Source organism: Solenopsis invicta, chromosome 4, assembly GCF_016802725.1.
Source record: "Solenopsis invicta isolate M01_SB chromosome 4, UNIL_Sinv_3.0, whole genome shotgun sequence".
Classification (NCBI taxonomy): Eukaryota; Metazoa; Arthropoda; class Insecta; order Hymenoptera; family Formicidae; genus Solenopsis; species Solenopsis invicta.
Genome location: NC_052667.1, coordinates 4,348,037 through 4,367,637, shown reverse-complemented (window position 1 = coordinate 4,367,637; position 19,601 = coordinate 4,348,037). Strand labels below are relative to the sequence as shown.

Sequence of the window (19,601 nt, the reverse complement as noted above, 5' to 3'; positions counted from 1 at the left end):
TTCTCTTCTTTATATGATAATATCGTAACGACTGCATTAGAACGTTGCCTTAGTATGCAAATATTTAACTAATATTATTTTTTAGTATTATGTTATGTGTACTATTTTTTAAATGCAAATTTATTTTGTAAAAAGATATTCTTACTTGAAAAATGTTAACAATATATAATATTATTAACATGTTATAATATTTATGAACAAATCCCGGAATTTCCTAGTTTTAAAATTTATTTTATTATTTCATATTGATTCCTATTTTCACATGAACAAAAACTTAAAATGCAAAAATAAAACTTTGTTTTACCACGTATTGATAACAAAAATTCATGATTTTATAAAAATATGAATAATATAATTGTTAAAATTTTTTAAGAGTACCCTTTTACAAAATCTATTAAATTTGCATTTGAAAAATAGTATATATTACATAATAAAATTAAAGAATAATACAGAATATTTATGTACTAGTAAATAGAAATACTTTTATCCGGCTAGAATGAACAAATAACACATTGTGCGACAGATTTAAATCAAAAATTTTCATATCTATAATATTAAACGAAGAAAGTTGTTTCTTCGTAACAAAAAATTATATAAAAAAAAGAGAGAAAATCTCAACGTCCCTCACGAGTTTATACGTAATCGTCGTAATAAAAGAAAAAGATGCAAGCATGTTAAATTGCCTTAAAGTACCGTATACGTGTCATGGAAGCCTCGTACTGGCGGCAAGAGTACGTGAAAGTTTAAGGCCACTCGCTAATTGACCGAGCTAATTATATCGCGCAAGATATCTTCGACACAGCGCGTATGGACCCGCGCTAATTAGCGAATTAATAAGCGAGCGGAAGCTCGCCGCGATCGCATCGCCGTAACAGCCATAAACGCCGGTCTCACCCACGCGCCCGCTTTCCTTCGAGGTTTACTCGCTTTAGATTATTCCGCGCACGGCCGCGGAATTTCTTTCGCACGGTCGCGAAAGTAAGATACAATTTCATCTTATGTGTCGAGACGCGTTTATTTATTTATTTTTTTTAACTAGTTACCATAACGCGACAGTTCGTGGCTCTCTCGTCGCGTTGAGACGAAGACAGGAGGCACGCTACTTTAATTTTATATGTCACGATGGAACTCCTATAATCGTCCGCCAGATTTCTTTATTTCCTATCATGTCTGTTTAGATACGTTATTTTCACGACGACGAGGCTGGCAAGCAAAAGCAAACGATTCAACGTCAAAGTGATAAATAAGTTGGCGGCTTTCTAGCTAAATTGCCTTCTTGCAGAAGCGATGCGTTTGGAAGATAACGAGATCGAAAGCCATTGTTCGATGATTAATTTTCCGTAATGCGGCGAAAGAGGAATGGAATTGAAGACGACTAGGTAAACTTTCAGTATTTTCCTTTGCGTCTCCGTCAAGACATAAAGGGAGCTTTCCATTGAACCAAACAAGTTGAGACACAAAGGCAGCTTTCCACTATCTTTCACTGAATATCAAACGAAGACAGAATGACTTCTGTGTCGATTTGTGTCTCTTATTGGAAAGCTTTCAGTGACTATTGAAGATATTTGGATGCGTCGATTAAAACTGCGTTAATAACTAGAACTTGTAGAGATGACTCAAATTTATAATTTGTAAAGTTTAATCTAAATTCGACGTTCTTAAATTCTCTTTGCAAATTGGATTTGTACACTCACTTTTAAAATTTTTGTATAAATCAGAGGCGAGAAATGATGAAACAATGTGTACAGGTACGCGACTGGGATTGTCAATCAAAGAGGAGAAGAAATACTAATAATTATCAACAGAAAATACTCGTTTCTTCATTCTAAGAATATTCAGCGTTACGACAATAATTAATGTTCGCTTGACCATCTGTTCGTCGTATTTGCAGATTCATGTGTGTTATTTGATCTGTATTTAAGTCGTTATCCTTAATTTATCCCCGTCAGTCTTGCTTGGCAGGATAAACACACGTTTCCTCGCCGATTCGATGCCGTACAATTTAACGATTCGTTTTATTTTGTATTGTAAACAGAGTCCCCAATGGCGTGACATAACTATAAACACCGTTTGGTTCAATTACTACACTGTCTACGGGCGCTTGAAGTCGAACGGATCTTCCCCCTTTTGGAGAAAAAGCTCTCCTTTTCTGAAGCAAAAGGAGGGAAAGCGCAGGAGACGCATCTGCAAGCAAACATCTGTAAGCAATTTGCTCGGCCACATACTGAAAAGGAAAGAAAGAGAAAGTTGAAATCAGTCCTGTAATTTACGAAAACTTTCCTCAGATTTATAAAAAAGGTATTGCTACGATGACACACATATAATGCCTCATCTATTATCCTTTCTCTGAATGTTTATCTCGTAAGGAGAGTTCCATAATTTTCAAGCATCAACGTCTGCTTTCATGATATAAATAGCACCAAAGGACACAAGAAAATATAATACAAGAAACAATAAAGTTATTTCTTTTCTTGCGGATTTAAAAACATGAATCCTTAAAATTCAACATAGCGTAATGCCTGCCCATAGAAGTAATATTAAAGATTATATATATTTTTTAAATATAGATATTACTGCTACTTAATCAGCAATTGTTTTTTTAACTAGAAAAATAAATAGAACTTGATCTTACGCATAATTTACATTGAAAAATATAAGAAAATAGCAAGTACAATACAACAGCAAATACAAAACAGACAGCAACAGTTTTTATTTTCCTTGTTTCATATGTTATATTTAAAAATATAAATCTCTAGAACTTCACCGTAATGTATAATATCTACCAATAGTTGGGTCAAGGATCACTTTTTCAAATATAGATATTTCTTATGCCACTCATTTGATAATTTTAATTACTTTTGTAAAAAAAAATGAATAAAACTTGATCATGTATACAAAAAATGGGATTAAATATCAAGAATTATTTTTTAAAAATATAGATATTATTTGCACTACTTATTCAGCAATTGTTTTCTTTGTTTCTAGAAAAATAAATAGATCTTATGCACAATTAACATTGAAAAATGCAATAAAACAACAGCAAAATAGTTAGCAGCTGTTTTCATTTCTCTTTTCATATTAAAAAAATATATAAATCGTTAAGACTTTACACAGTGTATAATATCCACACACGAGGATCGTTTTTTCAGATACAGGTATATTCTGCTTTATGTGATGATTTTTATTGTTTTCTTTACTAGAAAAATAAATAGATCTTTTGATCTTATGCACAATTAGCGTTGAAAAATGCAAAAAAATGCAATAGCAAATACAAATAGATAGCATGTTTTCATTTTTCTTTTTTCATTTAAAAATATGAATCCCTGGGATTTTACATGATGTGTAATATGCACAGTCAAGAAATCCACAGTTGAATATCAAAGATCACTTTGCCAGATAAAAATATATCCCACAATTTTTACTGTTTTCTTTTCTTACAGAAAAATAAATAAATCTTGTATACAATTAAAGACACAAGAAAATAACAGTAAATAGAAAGTAGAGAAGTTATGTTTATTTCCCCTTTGTTTCATATTTAAAAACAGAAATCTTCAGATTCAACACAGCGTAATGTTTATAGCTAATGAGTGAATATCAAGGATTATCTTTTATAGATACAAATATTTCTGGTTTATGACTTAAGATTAAGAATCGAATATTGAGCATTTTTTCAGGTATAGATATATTTTTGATAAATTATTTTTTCTTCTAGAAAAATAATACTTGAGTCTATGCATAATTTAATGCCAAAAGACACAAAACTGCAGCAATAAGAATGGAAAAAAGTTAATTTCTCCAATATTAATTAAAGTTATTTTTATTTCCCTTTTTTAAATCTGAAAAATAGGAATCTCCAAGATTCGATACAGCTCATTGTTAATTGTCCACAGTTAAAGAATATCAAGGATCATCTTTTTTAGATGCAAATATCTCAATGTATAATGCCCTCAGCTAGGGATTAAATGTCAAGGATCATGTAAATATAACTCCATGTTTTTCAAATTGTCATTCAACGTATATGACGCAGGTTTCACCAGGCGATCAGCCTTTGCTAGGACATCGCCATCGGTTTTGTGGAAAATCTCTCTTGCGGAACGTCGTCGCTGTCGTCACAATGTTCGAAATGAGATTCCGCCTGCGACAAGCCTGCACCACCCGAGGTCGTAACCTCAGCGGGAGGGTGGATCCGATCGTACGAAAACAGGGAGCGACTCTAAACAACCATAATCGATAGGGGGAAGGGAAAGAAAACGGAGCGCTTACCTCGAGCTCGCCGGTGTGTTTATCGCAAGGCAATGGTTATATCTCAGACGGAGCTATGTGGTTGGGCGATAATGAGTATTGAGATCGCGGAAGAGCGGTCGATACCAGAGAAGTATCTCGTTATCCTGGCGCTCGTTAAAACCGTCCGGTATAAACGGAACGACCGCGGGGGACGAGAGTGGCCCCACGCAACATTCGCAGTTCACACTTTTTTTTCCTTCCTGATGTCTTCCTCAATCTCTCGTCAATTATGAGCAATCGCTGGTCGCTGGTACGAGTTCCTGGCTTCACGACGAAATAATGCTCAAAGTCGTCTCGTCACTAGCCACCACCGAGACGTTACGAACTGATCCGAACGAGTATACTGTGGAGCACTGCAGAGTGCAGAGTGCAGACGCAGGCAGACGGCGCGGAAACGGTGGAAACAGGATAACGGCGAGATTACCACCACGACGACGATGGCGGAGAGAAGGAGAAGGGAGAGGCGCTCCTCCAGCAACGAGCAGCGACAACTGGCGAGACGTGGCAACGATCCTTGCGGCTCGATCGTCAAAAGTGTTATCTGCAGATATCAACGTGTTAAAAACAGAAAAATCCAAGTCAAACTTGGAGATAAATTTATAAAAAAAAAAGGAACTATTTGTTCATGTCGTTAGTTTCAAGATATGAGACTCACCAACTACTATACATTAATCAACTGATTAAATTTATGAACTGCATACATTAATCAATTGATTAAATTTATGAAAAACAAAATTAAAAACTGCAAATTATCTTTAAGTTAATTTTCTAAAATCTTCAATAAAAAATTAATTATTAATTAAGTGTAATATCTAACATAAATAAATTATAATTTACAAAAAGACAGGGAAAACGATACAATACAATCAGCTTTGATTTTGCAGTTAAATTTTGAAATTTGATTAATCAAACTAATCAGAGGTGGTGAGACTGGTTGGTTATAAGTTGTAATGTAAAAATGTTATGAAACTGTATTGTGATTATAAACGAGTCAATCTATTACATTAGTTATTAAAAAACTCCACTTTTATTTGCAAAACTTAAAACGAAAGCAAATTAATTATTATGTACAATGATTTTTACTTGAGGTCTCTCATAGCAGGTGTCAAAGTCATCAGAAGAGTTTCCATCTGTTTCTTCTCAGCTTCCGTTGGCAATTTAGACCACAATTGCTCCAATTTTTTTTCTTGATGTTTCTAAAAAGAAAGCAATGTCTTTTCTTTTCTTGTTAACAAAATGCAAACAGAATAGATAACTGTTGATAAATTCTTACTCTGATAAAGAGAAAACAGTGTTTCAGAGTTGCCCCTACATACAGGATCTTTGTATTGACTGATCGTTTACCTACTTTGTTTATTAATGGAATAGCATGCAATGCAAATTTATGAGGCCCGTGCCTAAGCCTTACTATCGCTATTTTCGTTTGCACATTGCAATATTTTGCTGCAACAAAAAAAACAAGCTTTTATTTAAAGCTATGAAAGATACATTCAGAATAGATCAATTCAAATTTTCTTACAAGAATGTAAGATTATAAAAAATAATTACATAGAAATATATATACATAAATAGAGATTATTTAAAAACTGTCATAATCTACACAATTTTACCATCGAAGCCGTCCCTTATCGCTGCAACTCCGATATCGCCATACAATTGTTGCACCTTCTGTTTAATCGCATCAGACACATATGTATTCTTCCATGCCGCTTGGTGCTCATCATCGTCGTCCTGTGGCTTTATCGTAAAAACAATGTACCTGAACAGATGTAACAACGGTTATAGAAGTTCGTGGAAACCTGATAATTTCATTACAGGTTACCTGTTTTTGAAGCGAACCATGTTTCAGGTTATCTCAGCGGCGATAGCGCGCGAAAGCAATTGCGCCTATAATTCCACCGGCAATTTCGGAAATCTAGCATTTCGCTGAAACAATTGAGAACGATAACATGAACGTTCGCTTTTGTAGGAAATGAAAATAAACGCGAAACAGACTCGCTGTCCGCTCTCACCCGCTCCAGCTGCACTGGCTGCACGTGTGTCGAGCCGATTGAGCTGGGTCAAGCTGGGTTGTGCGTGTGGAGCGTTGAGCTGCTCATGCGCGCGCCGCCCGCGGCATGACGTCACTTTTAGCGCGTGAAGTTTGGTGCGAGTTCGCCGCGCAGGAAAGCCACTTCACACCAGTAATTGCGTTCACGTATTCTTTCCAGAATACAGTGGACACGTAGCGGACCGGCTCCGTAACGAGTGGCATCGCGAATCATTTAATTGGTAAGTATAACGTATTTAGACCTCGAATTATAATAGTCTCTCGTCGGTGCTCATGTAAATAATTACGACATATATCGCGGCGTACGAAATTCATCACCCGGGAGAGAAAATTAACCCTTTCGTTATATTGTGTTTCTCTCTCATTTGCAGAAAGTGGTATGTTCTCCGAATCGATTCAGAAATGGATGTTGTCGCAAGGTCTAATTAGTAAGTAAAATTCACGTTATGTTGTGTAATTATTCGATCAACCGAAAATGTAGGTATGGCAAAAGCAATCGGGGCGGTAAAGATATGTAGTGGCGCATATCGCGGTTTTTTTAGCGCGTGAAGTTAACCGCACGCCCGCGCGAGAGAGAGGAAAAGAGAGAGAGATCGCTTCACGCTATATTAACTATATTCACGTCCTTTCTAGAACGCAACGAACGCGGGATGGACCGGCTCCAAAACGAGTGACATCGCGGATCCTTTAACAGGTGAGCGAAACTTAATTCGCATTGATATTTATTGCTAATTCGATCACTGCTTAACGTAGATTCGATGGTCGTATGTCGCGCGTCCGCAGTGCGTGGTCCGGCGTCAATCTTGACTCATAAAGTTGACCGCGCGCGTTGAAACAAAGCCGGCTCGCCATCTTGATGCGCATTTTCGTTTGATTGCAGAACACGAATGCGATGCGGATCGTAGCACGGAAATGAGTGGCGTCGCAAACCGACTAAATAGGTGAGCAAAATCTATATTAATCTTGTAATTAATATTTACTGCTAATACAATCATCGCGTAATGTAGATTCGATGCTCGCGTGCAGCGCGATCGTGGCGCTAGCTCGGCGTCAATCTGGACGCGTAAAGTTAACTGCGCGCGCGAAAATGAAGCCGGCTCATCATCTTAATTCGCATTTTACGTCTGATTACAGAACGCGGCAGACGGGAGATGATAGATTGGAACCGGAGCAAGTGGCATCACGAATTGTTTAACAGGTAAGGCGAAACCAATATTACGTAATACGTACGGCATCGGTTTGAAGTTGACTATGCGGGAGATGAAGCTATCTTGATTCTGTTCCTGTTTCAGACCATTCCTGTGATAGACGAGCAGCCCAGATGTTCTGAGAGGAAGAGGAGGCCTGGGAGTAGCATCGGGCCTCAGCGGAGCAACCTTGGGGTAAATATATTTTTTTATTTACTTAAAATTAATAGTCTTTTTCCTTTCCATTTTTTACTATTTTGAGCGCAATTTTAATTTTTAATCTTATGTTTGTGTGTTGCAGTTTCGTCGCAGCTTCGTGGCTGAATAACTCCGCTCGTTGCGCATCGGGTCGGTAAGTCAGAATTAACAATTCCTATTTTCTTATTTTAATGCTGTGTAAATGTGCACGTATACATGATCAAAGAAAAGGATATTGAAAAAAAGAGTTTAGTTATAGCTGCTATGGTTGGGTAAAATATAATTAAATATTTGGTCATTATGTAATCAAAAATAATTTTACTTTTCTAAATATTTTGTAAATATTATTAAATTTGATAATACTTGCTAAGTAATATTCAGAAAAGTAAAATTATTTTTGGTCATATTAATCAAATGTGTAATTAGCTTTTTATTTAACATTTTTTATTCAACATTTGGCAGCATTTATCAAACTCTTTTTTTTCAATGGATTCGAACAATTTATCCCTTTAATTTTAAGGGGAAATTAAGTACCCAATCGCACGCGATTATAACCCGCGTATTTTTGCGAGTGAATGCAGTGAATTCTGATGATGTAAAAAGAAGAGGATGGGGCCTAAAAGACAACTTTACGGTGAGTAACATTTGCAACATATAGAGGTGTATATAACGTCTATCTAGCTTAATCAATGGATATCTTCATTGTATGTTACAGATATTTCACGAAATGAGAATCGACAATAGGAAGTCAGCATCCATATATAAGATCACAAAAATGCTTATGAAATATTTTCGTACATATTTATGAAATATTCCAATAATTATGTGCTGTCTGGGTTTATATTTTACTTGCTCAATTCCAATACGCATGCGCGAAAATAAAGGTACCTTCGATACCTTGTCTGATCTGAAAGATCCGTACGTTTCTTTCACACAGCTGAATCTCTTGGAGCTTATCTTTTCTCTTCCTTTCTCCAATGGGGAAAGAAATGGAGTAAAGATGAACCATGCAAGAAGTTTTAACTAAAATGAACAGACTTATATTGATCAAGCGTACGGAGCGTATGGAGCATACGGCATGGTATGATGCACGTGCGTGCATGACACGCGCGTATACACGTGCGAGGATTATGAAGCGTCTTCCGCGCAACGACCGTGACAATTACTTTTCACGTCCGTCACGCGTTGATCTCGCCGAGCACGAGTATCACGTTGCGTCGTCGTTGCCGCGACGTCGATCGAGGTGACTTTCACCAAGTATGCAAAAAGAGTTTCTCACTTGAATATGTAAGTATAACGGAGCGAGCGTGGAGATGGTATGACCGTAGGTCGAGGTAATTCATGTGGAGATACACCGATAATCTTTACATGTTTCTGTACTTAAAATAATGATCATCGTGTCGGAAGCGATGGAGTAATTTTTCCTAATAACTTTACTCCTGAGATTTTTTCTGTTATTTAATTTAATAAAGTGTCCAGATTCACCATATGTCGCATATGTACATTTTGTTAATTTCTGGTGAAGTTATTCGCAGGCGTTAATGATCCTCGTAGGAGGCGGAATAAATCATGTTTGACTAGAGTATTTACTAATGTAGCATTTGCATACGTGTTGGTGGATTAAAGAAGCATTAGCTGATAACGCGCTTACACTGTTTGAAGTCTTTATTCGTTTCGTATCTCCTTCGTAATTAATGTTATCTCAGGGTCATGCCATCTTAGAATATGTGTCAATGATTAACATACGCAGTATGGTTGGCTGATGGCCTCTTCCTCCTTACAGTTCATGCCTGGGCTCAGCGAAAAGTGTTCAGTCGACTTTGCTCGTCGCAAGATTGCGGATGCAATCTGTCCATCCAGCTGCGACGGACATGGACTTTTTCGTGGGTGTGGATGTCGGGACGGGAAGCGTACGAGCGGCCCTGGTCACCTCGAGCGGGAAGATAAAGAAAGTGGCTACCTGCCCGCTCGAGATCTTTCATCCCGCGCCGAACTTCTACGAACAGTCCTCCGACAATATTTGGAGTGCTGTGTGCCACGTTGTCAAGGTAAAAGGAGATTTTATTTGCGCGTCGCAAGTTAAATGAGGCTCATGATCTGATTTTTCTTCTATTTCTAGTCAGTTGTTGCTGACATCTCCGCTGAAAATGTTAAAGGAATTGGATTCGACGCTACTTGCTCATTAGTAGCTGTAGATGAAGCGGGTTCACCAGTAACAGTCAGTCCTACAGGTATAAAAAAAAGAACTTGGCGTATACATTTCATTCCAACTTTGTGTAGGATTCATGTAACACATAGTAACACATGTAATACATTGTAATATAGAAAATTGATGTATACTAATTTTTCAGGACAGGAGAAGCAAAATGTTATACTGTGGATGGATCACAGAGCGCATGAGGAAGCTGACTTTATCAACTCTATGGGCCACGATATACTGCAATACGTAGGCGGTCAGGTTTCTCTCGAAATGCAAACGCCGAAGATGCTGTGGCTCAAGAAAAACTTACCCGCTTCCTGGAACTCTATCGCGCTGCTGTTTGATCTACCAGATTTTTTAACGTGGAAAGCCACCGAATCGGAGTCGCGGTATGCATCCTCAATATTTAAATCCTTTGAAAGGGAACTTGTTTAAATGTATATAATTTCATCTAGACAATTATTATTGAGCACTAAGATTTACTTTCGATCGGTACGATCATTCTCTCAATTTAATTTTTTTAAAACTTTTTTAATAAGTAAAAAACAAAACATAAAAGGGAAGTCAAAATCTCATATCTTGTTTCAGATCGTTGTGTTCATTAGTATGTAAGTGGAACTATAGCGCCGATCCCATTGGTAAGAACGGATGGAACGAGGACTTCTTCGAACAGCTCAATTTACGAGATCTGAAAAAAGATAATTGGAGAAAGATAGGTACATTATTATATTTAATATTAAAAATCAAAATTTAACAAAGAAAAATACTCTACTTATAATAAAAGATTGAATAATAATATGTATAAGAAATTATTCAAATTGCACAAACTATTCAGTTAATTTCAATGTATAATTGCATATTGAAATATTTTAAATATGTAAATATGAGAACTTAATATAAATGATTATTATTCTTTATTTTAATAAAAACTAATATTAATGTCAAGGTAACGATGTAAAGGTACCTGGTGATGCAATTGAGTGCGGATTATCGATGAAAGCTGCGGCAGAATTAGGATTGTTGAAAGATACACCGGTTGGTACTTCATTGATAGACGCACACGCCGGTGGTCTCGGTATGATCGGATGTTACGCCTCGGACGTGTCTTCGAATTTCTCCAATCGATTGGGTGCGCAAGTTGCCATTAACGATTTACATTATATTGTTCAACTAAAAAGAAAAAGAATTAGAATTAAAACAAATTGTCTTATAATTTTTAGCTTTGATTTGCGGCACTTCGACTTGTCACATGATAGTAAACGAGAACAAAATTTTCGTAAATGGCGTTTGGGGCCCGTATTACAGTGCGATAGTGCCCGGTTTCTGGCTCAATGAAGGAGGTCAGAGTGCCACTGGAAAGCTGCTCGATCACGTCATCGATACGCACCCTGCAACGCCGGGAATTTTGATGACTTTAGGCGGCAATAAGTAAGTTCATCGAAAAGAGACCGTGAACAAGTGTGTACGAAAGCGAATTTGTTTCAGACACATTCAGCAATACTTATCCGAACTGCTACTTGTTATGGCTGAACAGAAAAATGTGCAGAACGTGTCGTATCTGACAAAGAATATACATGTGTGGCCGGATTTCCATGGTAATCGCTCACCTCTCGCTGATCCAACATTAAAAGGAATGGTACTGAAAAAAATATCTTTTATTGAATTTTATATGAATATAAAAAGACAGATGTATAATTTTGTACTATTATTTCTTAGATATCCGGATTATCCTTATCTGTGGATCAGGAAAACCTGGCGTTGATATATTTAGCAACGGTGCAGGCCTTAACGGTATGTTATAAATTAAAAGTAGTTCTAACTCACTAAATATTATAATACAAAAAAATGTTTAATTAGTTGTCTTCATTATTCGTTGCAAAAACGCACAAATGTTTTTTAAATAATTGATGTATTTTTAAATGGAATTTTGAAACAATTTTTTTTATTAAAATTATTTTATTTTTGCAATAAGGTTTTAACTCTAAACTGTTAAAACTTAAAGCATTTATTATTAATGCATTAAAACAGATATGATATAATGTAATATATTTACTTTTTTTGATTAACATTGTATCAGTACGGTACAAAGCATATAATCGAAGTCTTATCGGCGGCCGGCCATAACATAGAGAGTATATTGGTTTGCGGCGGACTCAGCCAGAATCCGCTGTTTATCCAAATACAAGCTGACGTGTTAGCTTTACCGGTACTCTGTCCTGTGGAACGAGAATCGGTTTTGATAGGCGCGGCGATCCTCGGTGCGTGTGCCACAAAAAAATATTCCATGCACGAGACTATCCAGAGAATGGCAGGATCGGCGAACGTAGTGAAACCGACAAGCGAATGTTACAAGTAAGCATAAAGATTAATGGATGCAAAAAATATGTGAGCAATAAAAAATATTTTATTTTAACTTGAGTTTTAATAAAAATCAAATTTAAAGAAAGTATTTCTATATTATTATTTGGAATTTATACAATACACACAATTTTTCATATATCTGCTTTTAACTATTTTAGATATCATCTTCGAAAGTATCGTGTATTCAAGAAAATGGTTCAAGATCAACAAGAATACAAGAAATTGATGAGCGAAGAATTGTAGACTATTTTTCCGTCCTTTTAGCCTAAACGGATTAAGAGTAAGTAAATCGTGTTTAGCAAATGTTTTTATAATTGGAAGTTAGAATGAAGATAAAGGATCTGCGAATATATTTGATAGATATTCAAAAGGAATCTCCAAAACTTAGAATACGAGTAAGTATAAATACTAGAAATGGGTTTATGTTGTAGAAACTTAGTGATTCGAAACTAGCATCTTGAGAAACAATATTTTGGAGAAAAGTATCGATACTACATTGTATCTGAGATATTTCTTCAAATAATATGTAAATACGTGAAAATAATTGAAGATACTTACTGTGGCGTTAATGATATTAATAGCAGTAATAGTTTGCAATATTTACCACGTCGCCTTACAATAGAATCGCCAAGGATCTAGAGTACTGATATTATGTTAGTATAATGCTGATTTAATGTAGCAAACTTTACGGCGATATATGTTCCTTGGAGTAGATCTAATTCATCATGTGATCTGAAAAAGACAGTGCCCTTTTGTTATTATATATTTTTATATTCATTTAATTTTAAATTTCTCTATTTTGTAATACAAAAATAGAAAAAATATATATATATATGGGAATTTGTATGGCGAAAATATTAATTCATGTACAATCATTACCAATCATATAGATTCTCCATCTGCATATACTTTATATTGTATGCACAGATATTTCTGTCTACAAATTATATCATATTTTATTAATAAATTTTTCTAAAAAAAAACACAAGTTGTGATCATGATTTCTAAAGCAAATAAATATCCAAATATCAGAGACATAAAGGTGAAATAACACCAAAGAAAAGGGGGATTGGGAATTTAACTTGGGAACCAAGCAATCTCTACGTAACGTTTGCATGCTATTTATAATCAACAGCTACAAAAAGATCAGAATCTATTTATATAGTGTCTATCATTGGTTGAATGGCGGTGAATTGCTCTTAAACATCCTGTATAACATTTATGTACATATCTTGCTCTATTTGTCAAACAGCCTGTATTCAAAACATATTTAAAACAATGTACGAAACACTTATATTATAATATTGACAGCCACCTGTGGTACAATTTGAGCAAAAGCATTGTGCCTCACTATTACATCATCGTCGTCGTTCGCACGGATCGTATCGCTAAACATTGTCTACTTTCGTTCTTACATACTAGATAAATACAGTCCTCCAATCGTCGTCGAATTAAATACATTAATAATTAATCTTACTTACATACAAAATTAACTTACGTTGCGCTCTAATTTCCAGAACTTATGGAATATTTTATTAAATTTGCCTCCAAATTAATTTCTTCGTATTCGGATTTGCCTCATATGTGATTCATCGATTTCTCTTAGATTTATCTTTTAAACGTTGACTTATACAAAATGTATATGTATATCATGAAAGAATTAGCAATAACATATTTAAAAACTACTCTTGTAGAATAGTTTTTAAAAAGTTATTCTGTGTTGAAAAAACTATTGATGCAAACATGTAAAAATCCAATTTTGTTAAAGAAATATTTACGTTATTCGACCCCGTATTTTACGTTATTATACCCTGCATAATTAAATCTCTGATTTGCGATCTAATTATGTCCGAGATCTTTTATCCAGCTAATTCATAAATATGCGCGTATCTTTGCTAATTATATTAACTAGATTTTAATACTTAGGAACTAATTTTAGTTAATTTTAGTTAATTTTTCTATTAACCTCTTATACTTATTCGTCATTGTCGTATTATACATTACATTAAAGAACGCACAATTGGATTGTTAACAAGGGCGAAGAGACTTTGAAATTATCAAACGTAGTATCCAATACAGAAAGAGATAAAAAAATTCTATACATATATACGAATTAAACGTAAAATATAAAAGATAATTCATAGATATAATAAAATTATATATAAATTCTTTTTTGTGCTAAAAACTGCGATATAAAATATATGATACTTTATATAATTGATATTAAATTAAATTTGCGAAATAAAAAAGTTTTGGCAATAATAAATGATATTTAAAAAGTTTTAATTATACGTGAATTATTTAAAACTTTAATAACGCGATTGAAAGTTATTACAAATTTTTTGAGATCATGTTTTTGTGATAATAAGATCAGCGCGCGTGAACTTTTGCCAGAGAATAAATTTATAATCACTTTGCCCTTTCATTGCATAATTGTTACAATAACCGCGTTCGTATTCTGTTACATTTCGCACAACTTTACCAAAATACAACATTATTCTATTAACGTTAATCTATAGAATTGAAGATAAAAAGCCAAAAATCGATAACAAAGGAAATCGATAAATGTTCTAATATTGGCAATATTGGTTCATCTAGTTATGGTATATTAAACTAATTTTAGTTTATTCAGCAAAAATAACTAATTGACTTAAAGAAACTATATCTTCTCTTTATTTCCGCATACATTATTTCTCATTATTATTATAATATATTCTTAAAGATTTTATATTTTTTTCATTGTGTATATATAGAATTATGTTCAATATGATATAATTTCATTATTGTAGCTTTGTCATGATATAATTATAGGATAATTATAGATATGTCGCGGTTTCTTTTCGTAAAGACTTCCGGACGGCAACTGTACGCTTATTTTAAGAGATATTGTTTCTTTCTGTTAACTTTACGATGGCATCTAATATTTACTAACTAAACTATAAATCTAGATTTTCTAACTATATTACAAATAACAAACAGAACACAATGATTTCTATTATATACGAAGTTTTTATAAATTATTTAAGGCTATGTTAAATCAATGTAACAAAAGGATTTGTTGAAAAAGATATGTTTTCTTGCAATTTAATATGAAAGATGAAAAACCTAATAAAATTGAAGATTACAACGTCGAAAACAAGATTTGAAAAAATTTTCGTGTTATATATATGAAGATTAATTATTTAATATTAATTACATTTATATAAATTAAAAAAGTTAAAAAACATAATGTTTGTTAAAGTTAAAAAACATACTTTTTGTAGTTTAATTTGAAAGAATTAAAATATGCTAATATTGAAGACTAATTGGAAGCATAATTGGAAGCAAGATTACAGGAAAATTTCTCGTTATATTAATAGCTCTTACAAATTATGTAACATTACGTAATATGAAAAAATTAGAAAAATACGAGTATTCTCTCGCAATTTAATTGGAAAAGATTGAAACCTAATGAAACTGAAGACTACATCATCGGAAGCAAGATTTCGGAAAAGTTTCGCTCAAACGCTATATATAAATTAACTAATGGCGCGTATTCTGATATGACGGTAATGTATATGCTCCTATCGGATTACAGATATTCAGGCGCAATAGATATCGTACTTGATAAGTACTAATAAGTACTTGACTAATAAGTACGCGACGAGAATTGACTCCGTTTTCCTGCTTACGATATGTATGAATGTTTGCGATACACGCGTGGATTTTAATACCAGCCGAAATCCATACCCGCCAATTGATAAAATCGCTGATTGAACGGCCGATAAAAATCTCGAAGACGCTGAATCGCCATGGGATCGATGTAGGGATGACTGCGACCTTTGTTTTTTCCTGAAAGGATAACGAACAATCAATTAATATCGGATGTTACACAGTTTTACGATATTCTAAAAAGTTTAAATTTGAACAATGAAAGATATTATTAAAGATTAATCGGGATAGTTACCATCTTAAAAAATTTATTACGCTTTGATTAAAAGTCGAAGAAAGACTGCTCTCTAAAATCTGTGCGTAAATCGCATTTAACTTATAATTTCTTCGAAAATTTAATAAATTTTAAATGGTATGAATTTTTAACAAAATAGTTGCGGCGGGGCGTTTTACTTCCCTAGAAATTAATTTTTTATGAACCACACATTCTCTACTATTATCTTACCGAGACAGTGCGGAGTAGCACGATCCTCCGACTTGAGCAAGCAGGGGAAGCCCTTGGTGGCGTTGAAGTAGAAATGCTTCTCGCATATCACCCGTTTCAGGCCCAGGAAGTCCTGCACTCGGGTGATTTCCATCACCGGGTCGGCGATCAGACGTTCGCCAGAAACGAATAAGAACTGCGATAGCGGAAAGTACTGTAACCACCGCTCGAGATGCCGCACATAGACCCCGATTTTCAGCGGCATCCAAGAGGTGTCCACGATCCTCGATCCGTTCAAGAAGGCCAGATCCTCGAAGCGTGGCATCTTGCGACGCTTGCTCTTCACCTGTGTGTAATCTGAGATCGCCCGGGTTACGGGGTCCCTTACCACGACGATCAGCTTCATCCCCGGGTTCATATGCTTCACCCTCTTCGGCACCTCACTCGTCACGAAGTACGACGGCGTCTTCTCCATGGTGATCTGACCGACCAGAGTCGGCGGCATCCTACGCCTGATTATTGAGAAAAGATTATTGAACATTCATAATATTGTTACAGAGAGTAAAAGGAGAAGACGTGACGAGAAAAAGATTTCTCGTGAAAAAGAATAAGTATAAAAAATTCTTTAAAGAGTTTAGTTCCGCATTTGAAACCAATTGTGTTTCACGTGGCAGAGAAAAATTAAATGATTTAATTAATTACTTATAAAATGTTAAATTAAAGATTTGTAGATATCCCTTATTTCAAAGTTTATTTTAAAGTCTATCTCTGTCTTTTCCCTGAAGAAGTTATTACTTTGTTGAAGTAGGAGTTATTACTTGTATGAAGAAGACAAAGTTACAGCACGGGAACAGGAACTTCTTATATCTCAGAACTTTGTAATCTCGAGGTATTAAATGGATTAGCGCTGTATTGTGCTTCAGTCGTTAAAACGGTCTGTCGCACGCACCTGTACCAGCGAAATCCCTTCACATAATGATGATCGAAGAAATGAACCTCGGAGCCGGCGGCGCGGATCGCGGGGTGCAACCTCAGGAACTCTAAAAGTGCCCTCGTCCCGCCCTTCTTCACGCCGATTATCAGAGCGGTCGGCAATTGCCGGCTTGGTATCGGACCCTGTTGCTTGAACGTCTCATATCCCGATGCACCCCCCGCGAGCGTACCGTTACGGGATGAGAGGGACTGCGACTTTTTTGGATCCATCCGGACGTTCGAAGGTGCCTCCTCGATCCTCGATCGATCGGCACCTTGATACAAGGCAGTTCTCGCGGGAATCCGCGTTCTTTGCAGCGTGATCCTCTGCGATATGTCGGCCAGCATGTGCGAGTGATCGACGAAAAGCATCCATAGATAGATGATCAACGCGCATACGAGGATCACGATCTTCCAGGAGCCCTTGCGCAATTCCATCTTCGCAGTTTTACGAGTCGTCGTACTTCGTCGGCTTCCTGGATGCCATTATACCGCCGCGGTGTCCGCCGTCCTCTTCATCGACACCGACACGCTCGCACCGATACTCTCCGCGATGTCTGAAAGATATCCCGATATATCTTGTATGTGCTACGTGTTGCGATCAGACAGGAATAATCTTCGCTCGTGAATTATGCGCGGAAATGCAACTGGTGCATCCGACGGCAGATGAAAAATCGAATACGATAGTATCTACAACGTCCGAAGGATGTACCAGTCTTTCTGCATTTTTAAATTTTGATATAAATAGAAGAGATGCCGTGCTATAAAGAGAAACCAACATAAGAAACGAAAAATCGAAAAATGTATTGCTATTTCCCAACTACACACAATTAAAAATTAAAAATTAAAAATTGGAAATTAAAGCAGTAATTTCCCATGGGAAGATTTGAATAAATCGCCTGTCTCCTTATATAAAATTATAATAAAAAGATGCTAAATATTATTTCATTAAATAATTGTAATAAGGAGATACACAAAATAAAATTTAGTACATTTCTATATTTTTCAAATTTTTGAAATGCTCATCAGAATATCTGAAAGACGTTCTCGAAGATTTAGATAAAAAATGCATTTCTTTAAAATGCATTTTTTGCTAAATTATTGTTTGCTAAATAATTGTAATAAGAAGATAGACAAAACAAAATTTAGCACATTTCCACATATTTTTCAAATTTTGCTCCTTTCAAATGCTCCTCCTCGGCATATTCAAAAAGCGTCCTCGAAGATTTAGATAAAAAATAGATTTCTTTAAAATGCATGTTTTGACATAAATTATTTCGCTAAATAATTGTAATAAAAAAATACATAAAATAAAACTTAGCACATTTTTGTATTTTAAAAATTTTCAAAAGACTTATCAGAATATCCGAAAGAAATTCTCAAAGATTTAGACAAAAAATGTATTTCTTTAAAATGCATTTTTTGTTAAATATTGTTTTGCTAAATAATTATAATAAGAAAATACACAAAATAAAATTTAGCGCATTTCCATGTATTTTTCAAATTTTTGAAATGTTCCTCAGGATATCCGAAAGGTGTTCTCAAAGATTTAGACAAAAAATGCATTTTTCTTATATAATCTCAGCATGTACGTAAAAAGCTTGGTAAGATGAATACGTAATAGATTCGCTTCATTTCTCGTGGCTAAAGTGCACTCCTTCCATTTCTATAGAATACAAAGTAGCTTCGCGTAAAGTCGGCTTTATTCTTACATTTCTTTGTTTGAAAGCGCAAAATAAGTCGCAAAACGAACACGTCAAATTCGCTCAACTTGGAAAGAAAATAAATAAGTAAGTCTTTTTCAAGTATAAAACGAAATGACGTTGGTCACCCCCGGAATTTCCGAAACATCCCCGGGGATGTCCGGGAGATCCGATGGTCCGCATCGGACAACGGGCTGACCGAATCCGAAAGTTCGGGGATGTCACTTACCCCGTAGTAGCGTGCCGCCGGTCGGAGACACACGTTTACTTTCACCCCGTGCGCGTCCGTCATCGGCCAACGTGCGACTGGCGCAGCCGGTGGAGGGTTGCGGATGCGGACACACGGTCTCGCGCGCGGAAAGTGCACATTTAGCGCGTTATCAAACGGCACAGGCAGACCCGTAACTGGTCCACGGTCCCCGGTTACTGCCGGCGCCACTTCTGTCGTCATGCGTGTTGCAATCGACGGGAAGTCGACGGCGTCGCGGCGTCATTCGTACGAGAGTTATCA

At 35.6% G+C, this 19,601-nt stretch overlaps 4 protein-coding genes and 1 long non-coding RNA gene across 11 annotated transcripts in view; 1 reads left to right on the top strand and 4 right to left on the bottom strand.

The window, feature by feature from the left end:
• LOC105195627 overlaps positions 1-4,494 on the bottom strand; it is an 18,107-nt gene extending 13,613 nt beyond the window's left edge. The window contains exon 1 of the mRNA XM_026136431.2: positions 4,264-4,494. The gene's annotated coding sequence lies outside the window, so the exon portion shown is untranslated. The remainder of the gene's footprint in view (positions 1-4,263) is intronic.
• On the bottom strand, positions 3,493-9,583 carry LOC105195624. Of its 5 annotated transcripts, XM_039448687.1 has the most exons (7): positions 9,466-9,583; positions 7,565-7,710; positions 6,107-6,210; positions 5,895-6,043; positions 5,558-5,727; positions 5,368-5,480; positions 3,493-4,825 (listed from the first exon to the last, which is right to left on the bottom strand). In XM_039448687.1, the coding sequence occupies exons 3-7, from the start codon at positions 6,124-6,126 to the stop codon at positions 4,822-4,824; spliced, it is 456 nt and encodes a 151-aa protein (XP_039304621.1). In that variant the 5' UTR covers positions 6,127-6,210; positions 7,565-7,710; positions 9,466-9,583; the 3' UTR covers positions 3,493-4,821. The 5 variants fall into 5 exon arrangements, with proteins under 5 accessions (XP_039304621.1, XP_039304620.1, XP_039304622.1 ...); XM_039448686.1 differs by lacking the exons at positions 7,565-7,710; positions 9,466-9,583 and adding an exon at positions 6,297-6,430; XM_039448688.1 differs by lacking the exons at positions 7,565-7,710; positions 9,466-9,583 and adding an exon at positions 6,280-6,336.
• Positions 9,525-14,430, top strand: LOC105195631 (FGGY carbohydrate kinase domain-containing protein). 2 transcript variants are annotated; one of them, XM_026136433.2, is made up of 11 exons: positions 9,525-9,767; positions 9,839-9,950; positions 10,071-10,308; positions 10,508-10,635; positions 10,866-11,048; positions 11,140-11,347; positions 11,405-11,555; positions 11,636-11,710; positions 11,997-12,271; positions 12,439-12,560; positions 12,641-14,430. In XM_026136433.2, the coding sequence occupies exons 1-10, from the start codon at positions 9,561-9,563 to the stop codon at positions 12,521-12,523; spliced, it is 1,662 nt and encodes a 553-aa protein (XP_025992218.1). In that variant the 5' UTR covers positions 9,525-9,560; the 3' UTR covers positions 12,524-12,560; positions 12,641-14,430. The 2 variants fall into 2 exon arrangements, with proteins under 2 accessions (XP_025992218.1, XP_039304618.1); XM_039448684.1 differs by having other exon boundaries at positions 12,439-14,430.
• LOC113004125 lies at positions 10,430-12,099 on the bottom strand. Its single transcript, XR_003268871.2, has 4 exons — positions 11,973-12,099; positions 11,307-11,558; positions 10,884-11,089; positions 10,430-10,607 (listed from the first exon to the last, which is right to left on the bottom strand). It is a non-coding gene; the product is annotated as an uncharacterized LOC113004125 (long non-coding RNA).
• On the bottom strand, positions 12,442-19,541 carry LOC105195630 (heparan sulfate glucosamine 3-O-sulfotransferase 6). 2 transcript variants are annotated; one of them, XM_026136435.2, is made up of 5 exons: positions 19,320-19,541; positions 17,365-17,944; positions 16,437-16,927; positions 16,010-16,111; positions 12,442-13,012 (listed from the first exon to the last, which is right to left on the bottom strand). In XM_026136435.2, exons 2-5 carry the CDS (start codon positions 17,823-17,825, stop codon positions 12,996-12,998), a joined length of 1,071 nt encoding a protein of 356 aa, XP_025992220.1. In that variant the 5' UTR covers positions 17,826-17,944; positions 19,320-19,541; the 3' UTR covers positions 12,442-12,995. The 2 variants fall into 2 exon arrangements, with proteins under 2 accessions (XP_025992220.1, XP_025992219.1); XM_026136434.2 differs by lacking the exon at positions 12,442-13,012 and having other exon boundaries at positions 15,011-16,111; positions 19,320-19,535.
• Between the last annotated feature and the right edge of the window lie 60 nt (positions 19,542-19,601).

Excerpts from the sequence above, each read along its gene's own strand:
- LOC105195624 (XM_039448687.1), bottom strand. The coding sequence starts at position 6,126 with ATGGTTCGCTTCAAAAACAG. Across the intron at positions 6,044-6,106 it reads ATGGTTCGCTTCAAAAACAG|GTACATTGTTTTTACGATAA; the intron begins GTAACCTGTAAT and ends ACATCTGTTCAG. Across the intron at positions 5,481-5,557 it reads ACTGTTTTCTCTTTATCAGA|AAACATCAAGAAAAAAAATT; the intron begins GTAAGAATTTAT and ends CTTTCTTTTTAG.
- LOC105195631 (XM_026136433.2), top strand. The coding sequence starts at position 9,561 with ATGCAATCTGTCCATCCAGCTGCGACGGACATGGACTTTTTCGTGGGT. Across the intron at positions 10,309-10,507 it reads GCCACCGAATCGGAGTCGCG|ATCGTTGTGTTCATTAGTAT; the intron begins GTATGCATCCTC and ends ATCTTGTTTCAG. Across the intron at positions 10,636-10,865 it reads AGATAATTGGAGAAAGATAG|GTAACGATGTAAAGGTACCT; the intron begins GTACATTATTAT and ends ATTAATGTCAAG.
- LOC105195630 (XM_026136434.2), bottom strand. The coding sequence starts at position 17,825 with ATGGAATTGCGCAAGGGCTCCTGGAAGATCGTGATCCTCGTATGCGCG. Across the intron at positions 16,928-17,364 it reads AAGGGATTTCGCTGGTACAG|GCGTAGGATGCCGCCGACTC; the intron begins GTGCGTGCGACA and ends CTCAATAATCAG. Across the intron at positions 16,112-16,436 it reads TGCTACTCCGCACTGTCTCG|GAAAAAACAAAGGTCGCAGT; the intron begins GTAAGATAATAG and ends TTATCCTTTCAG.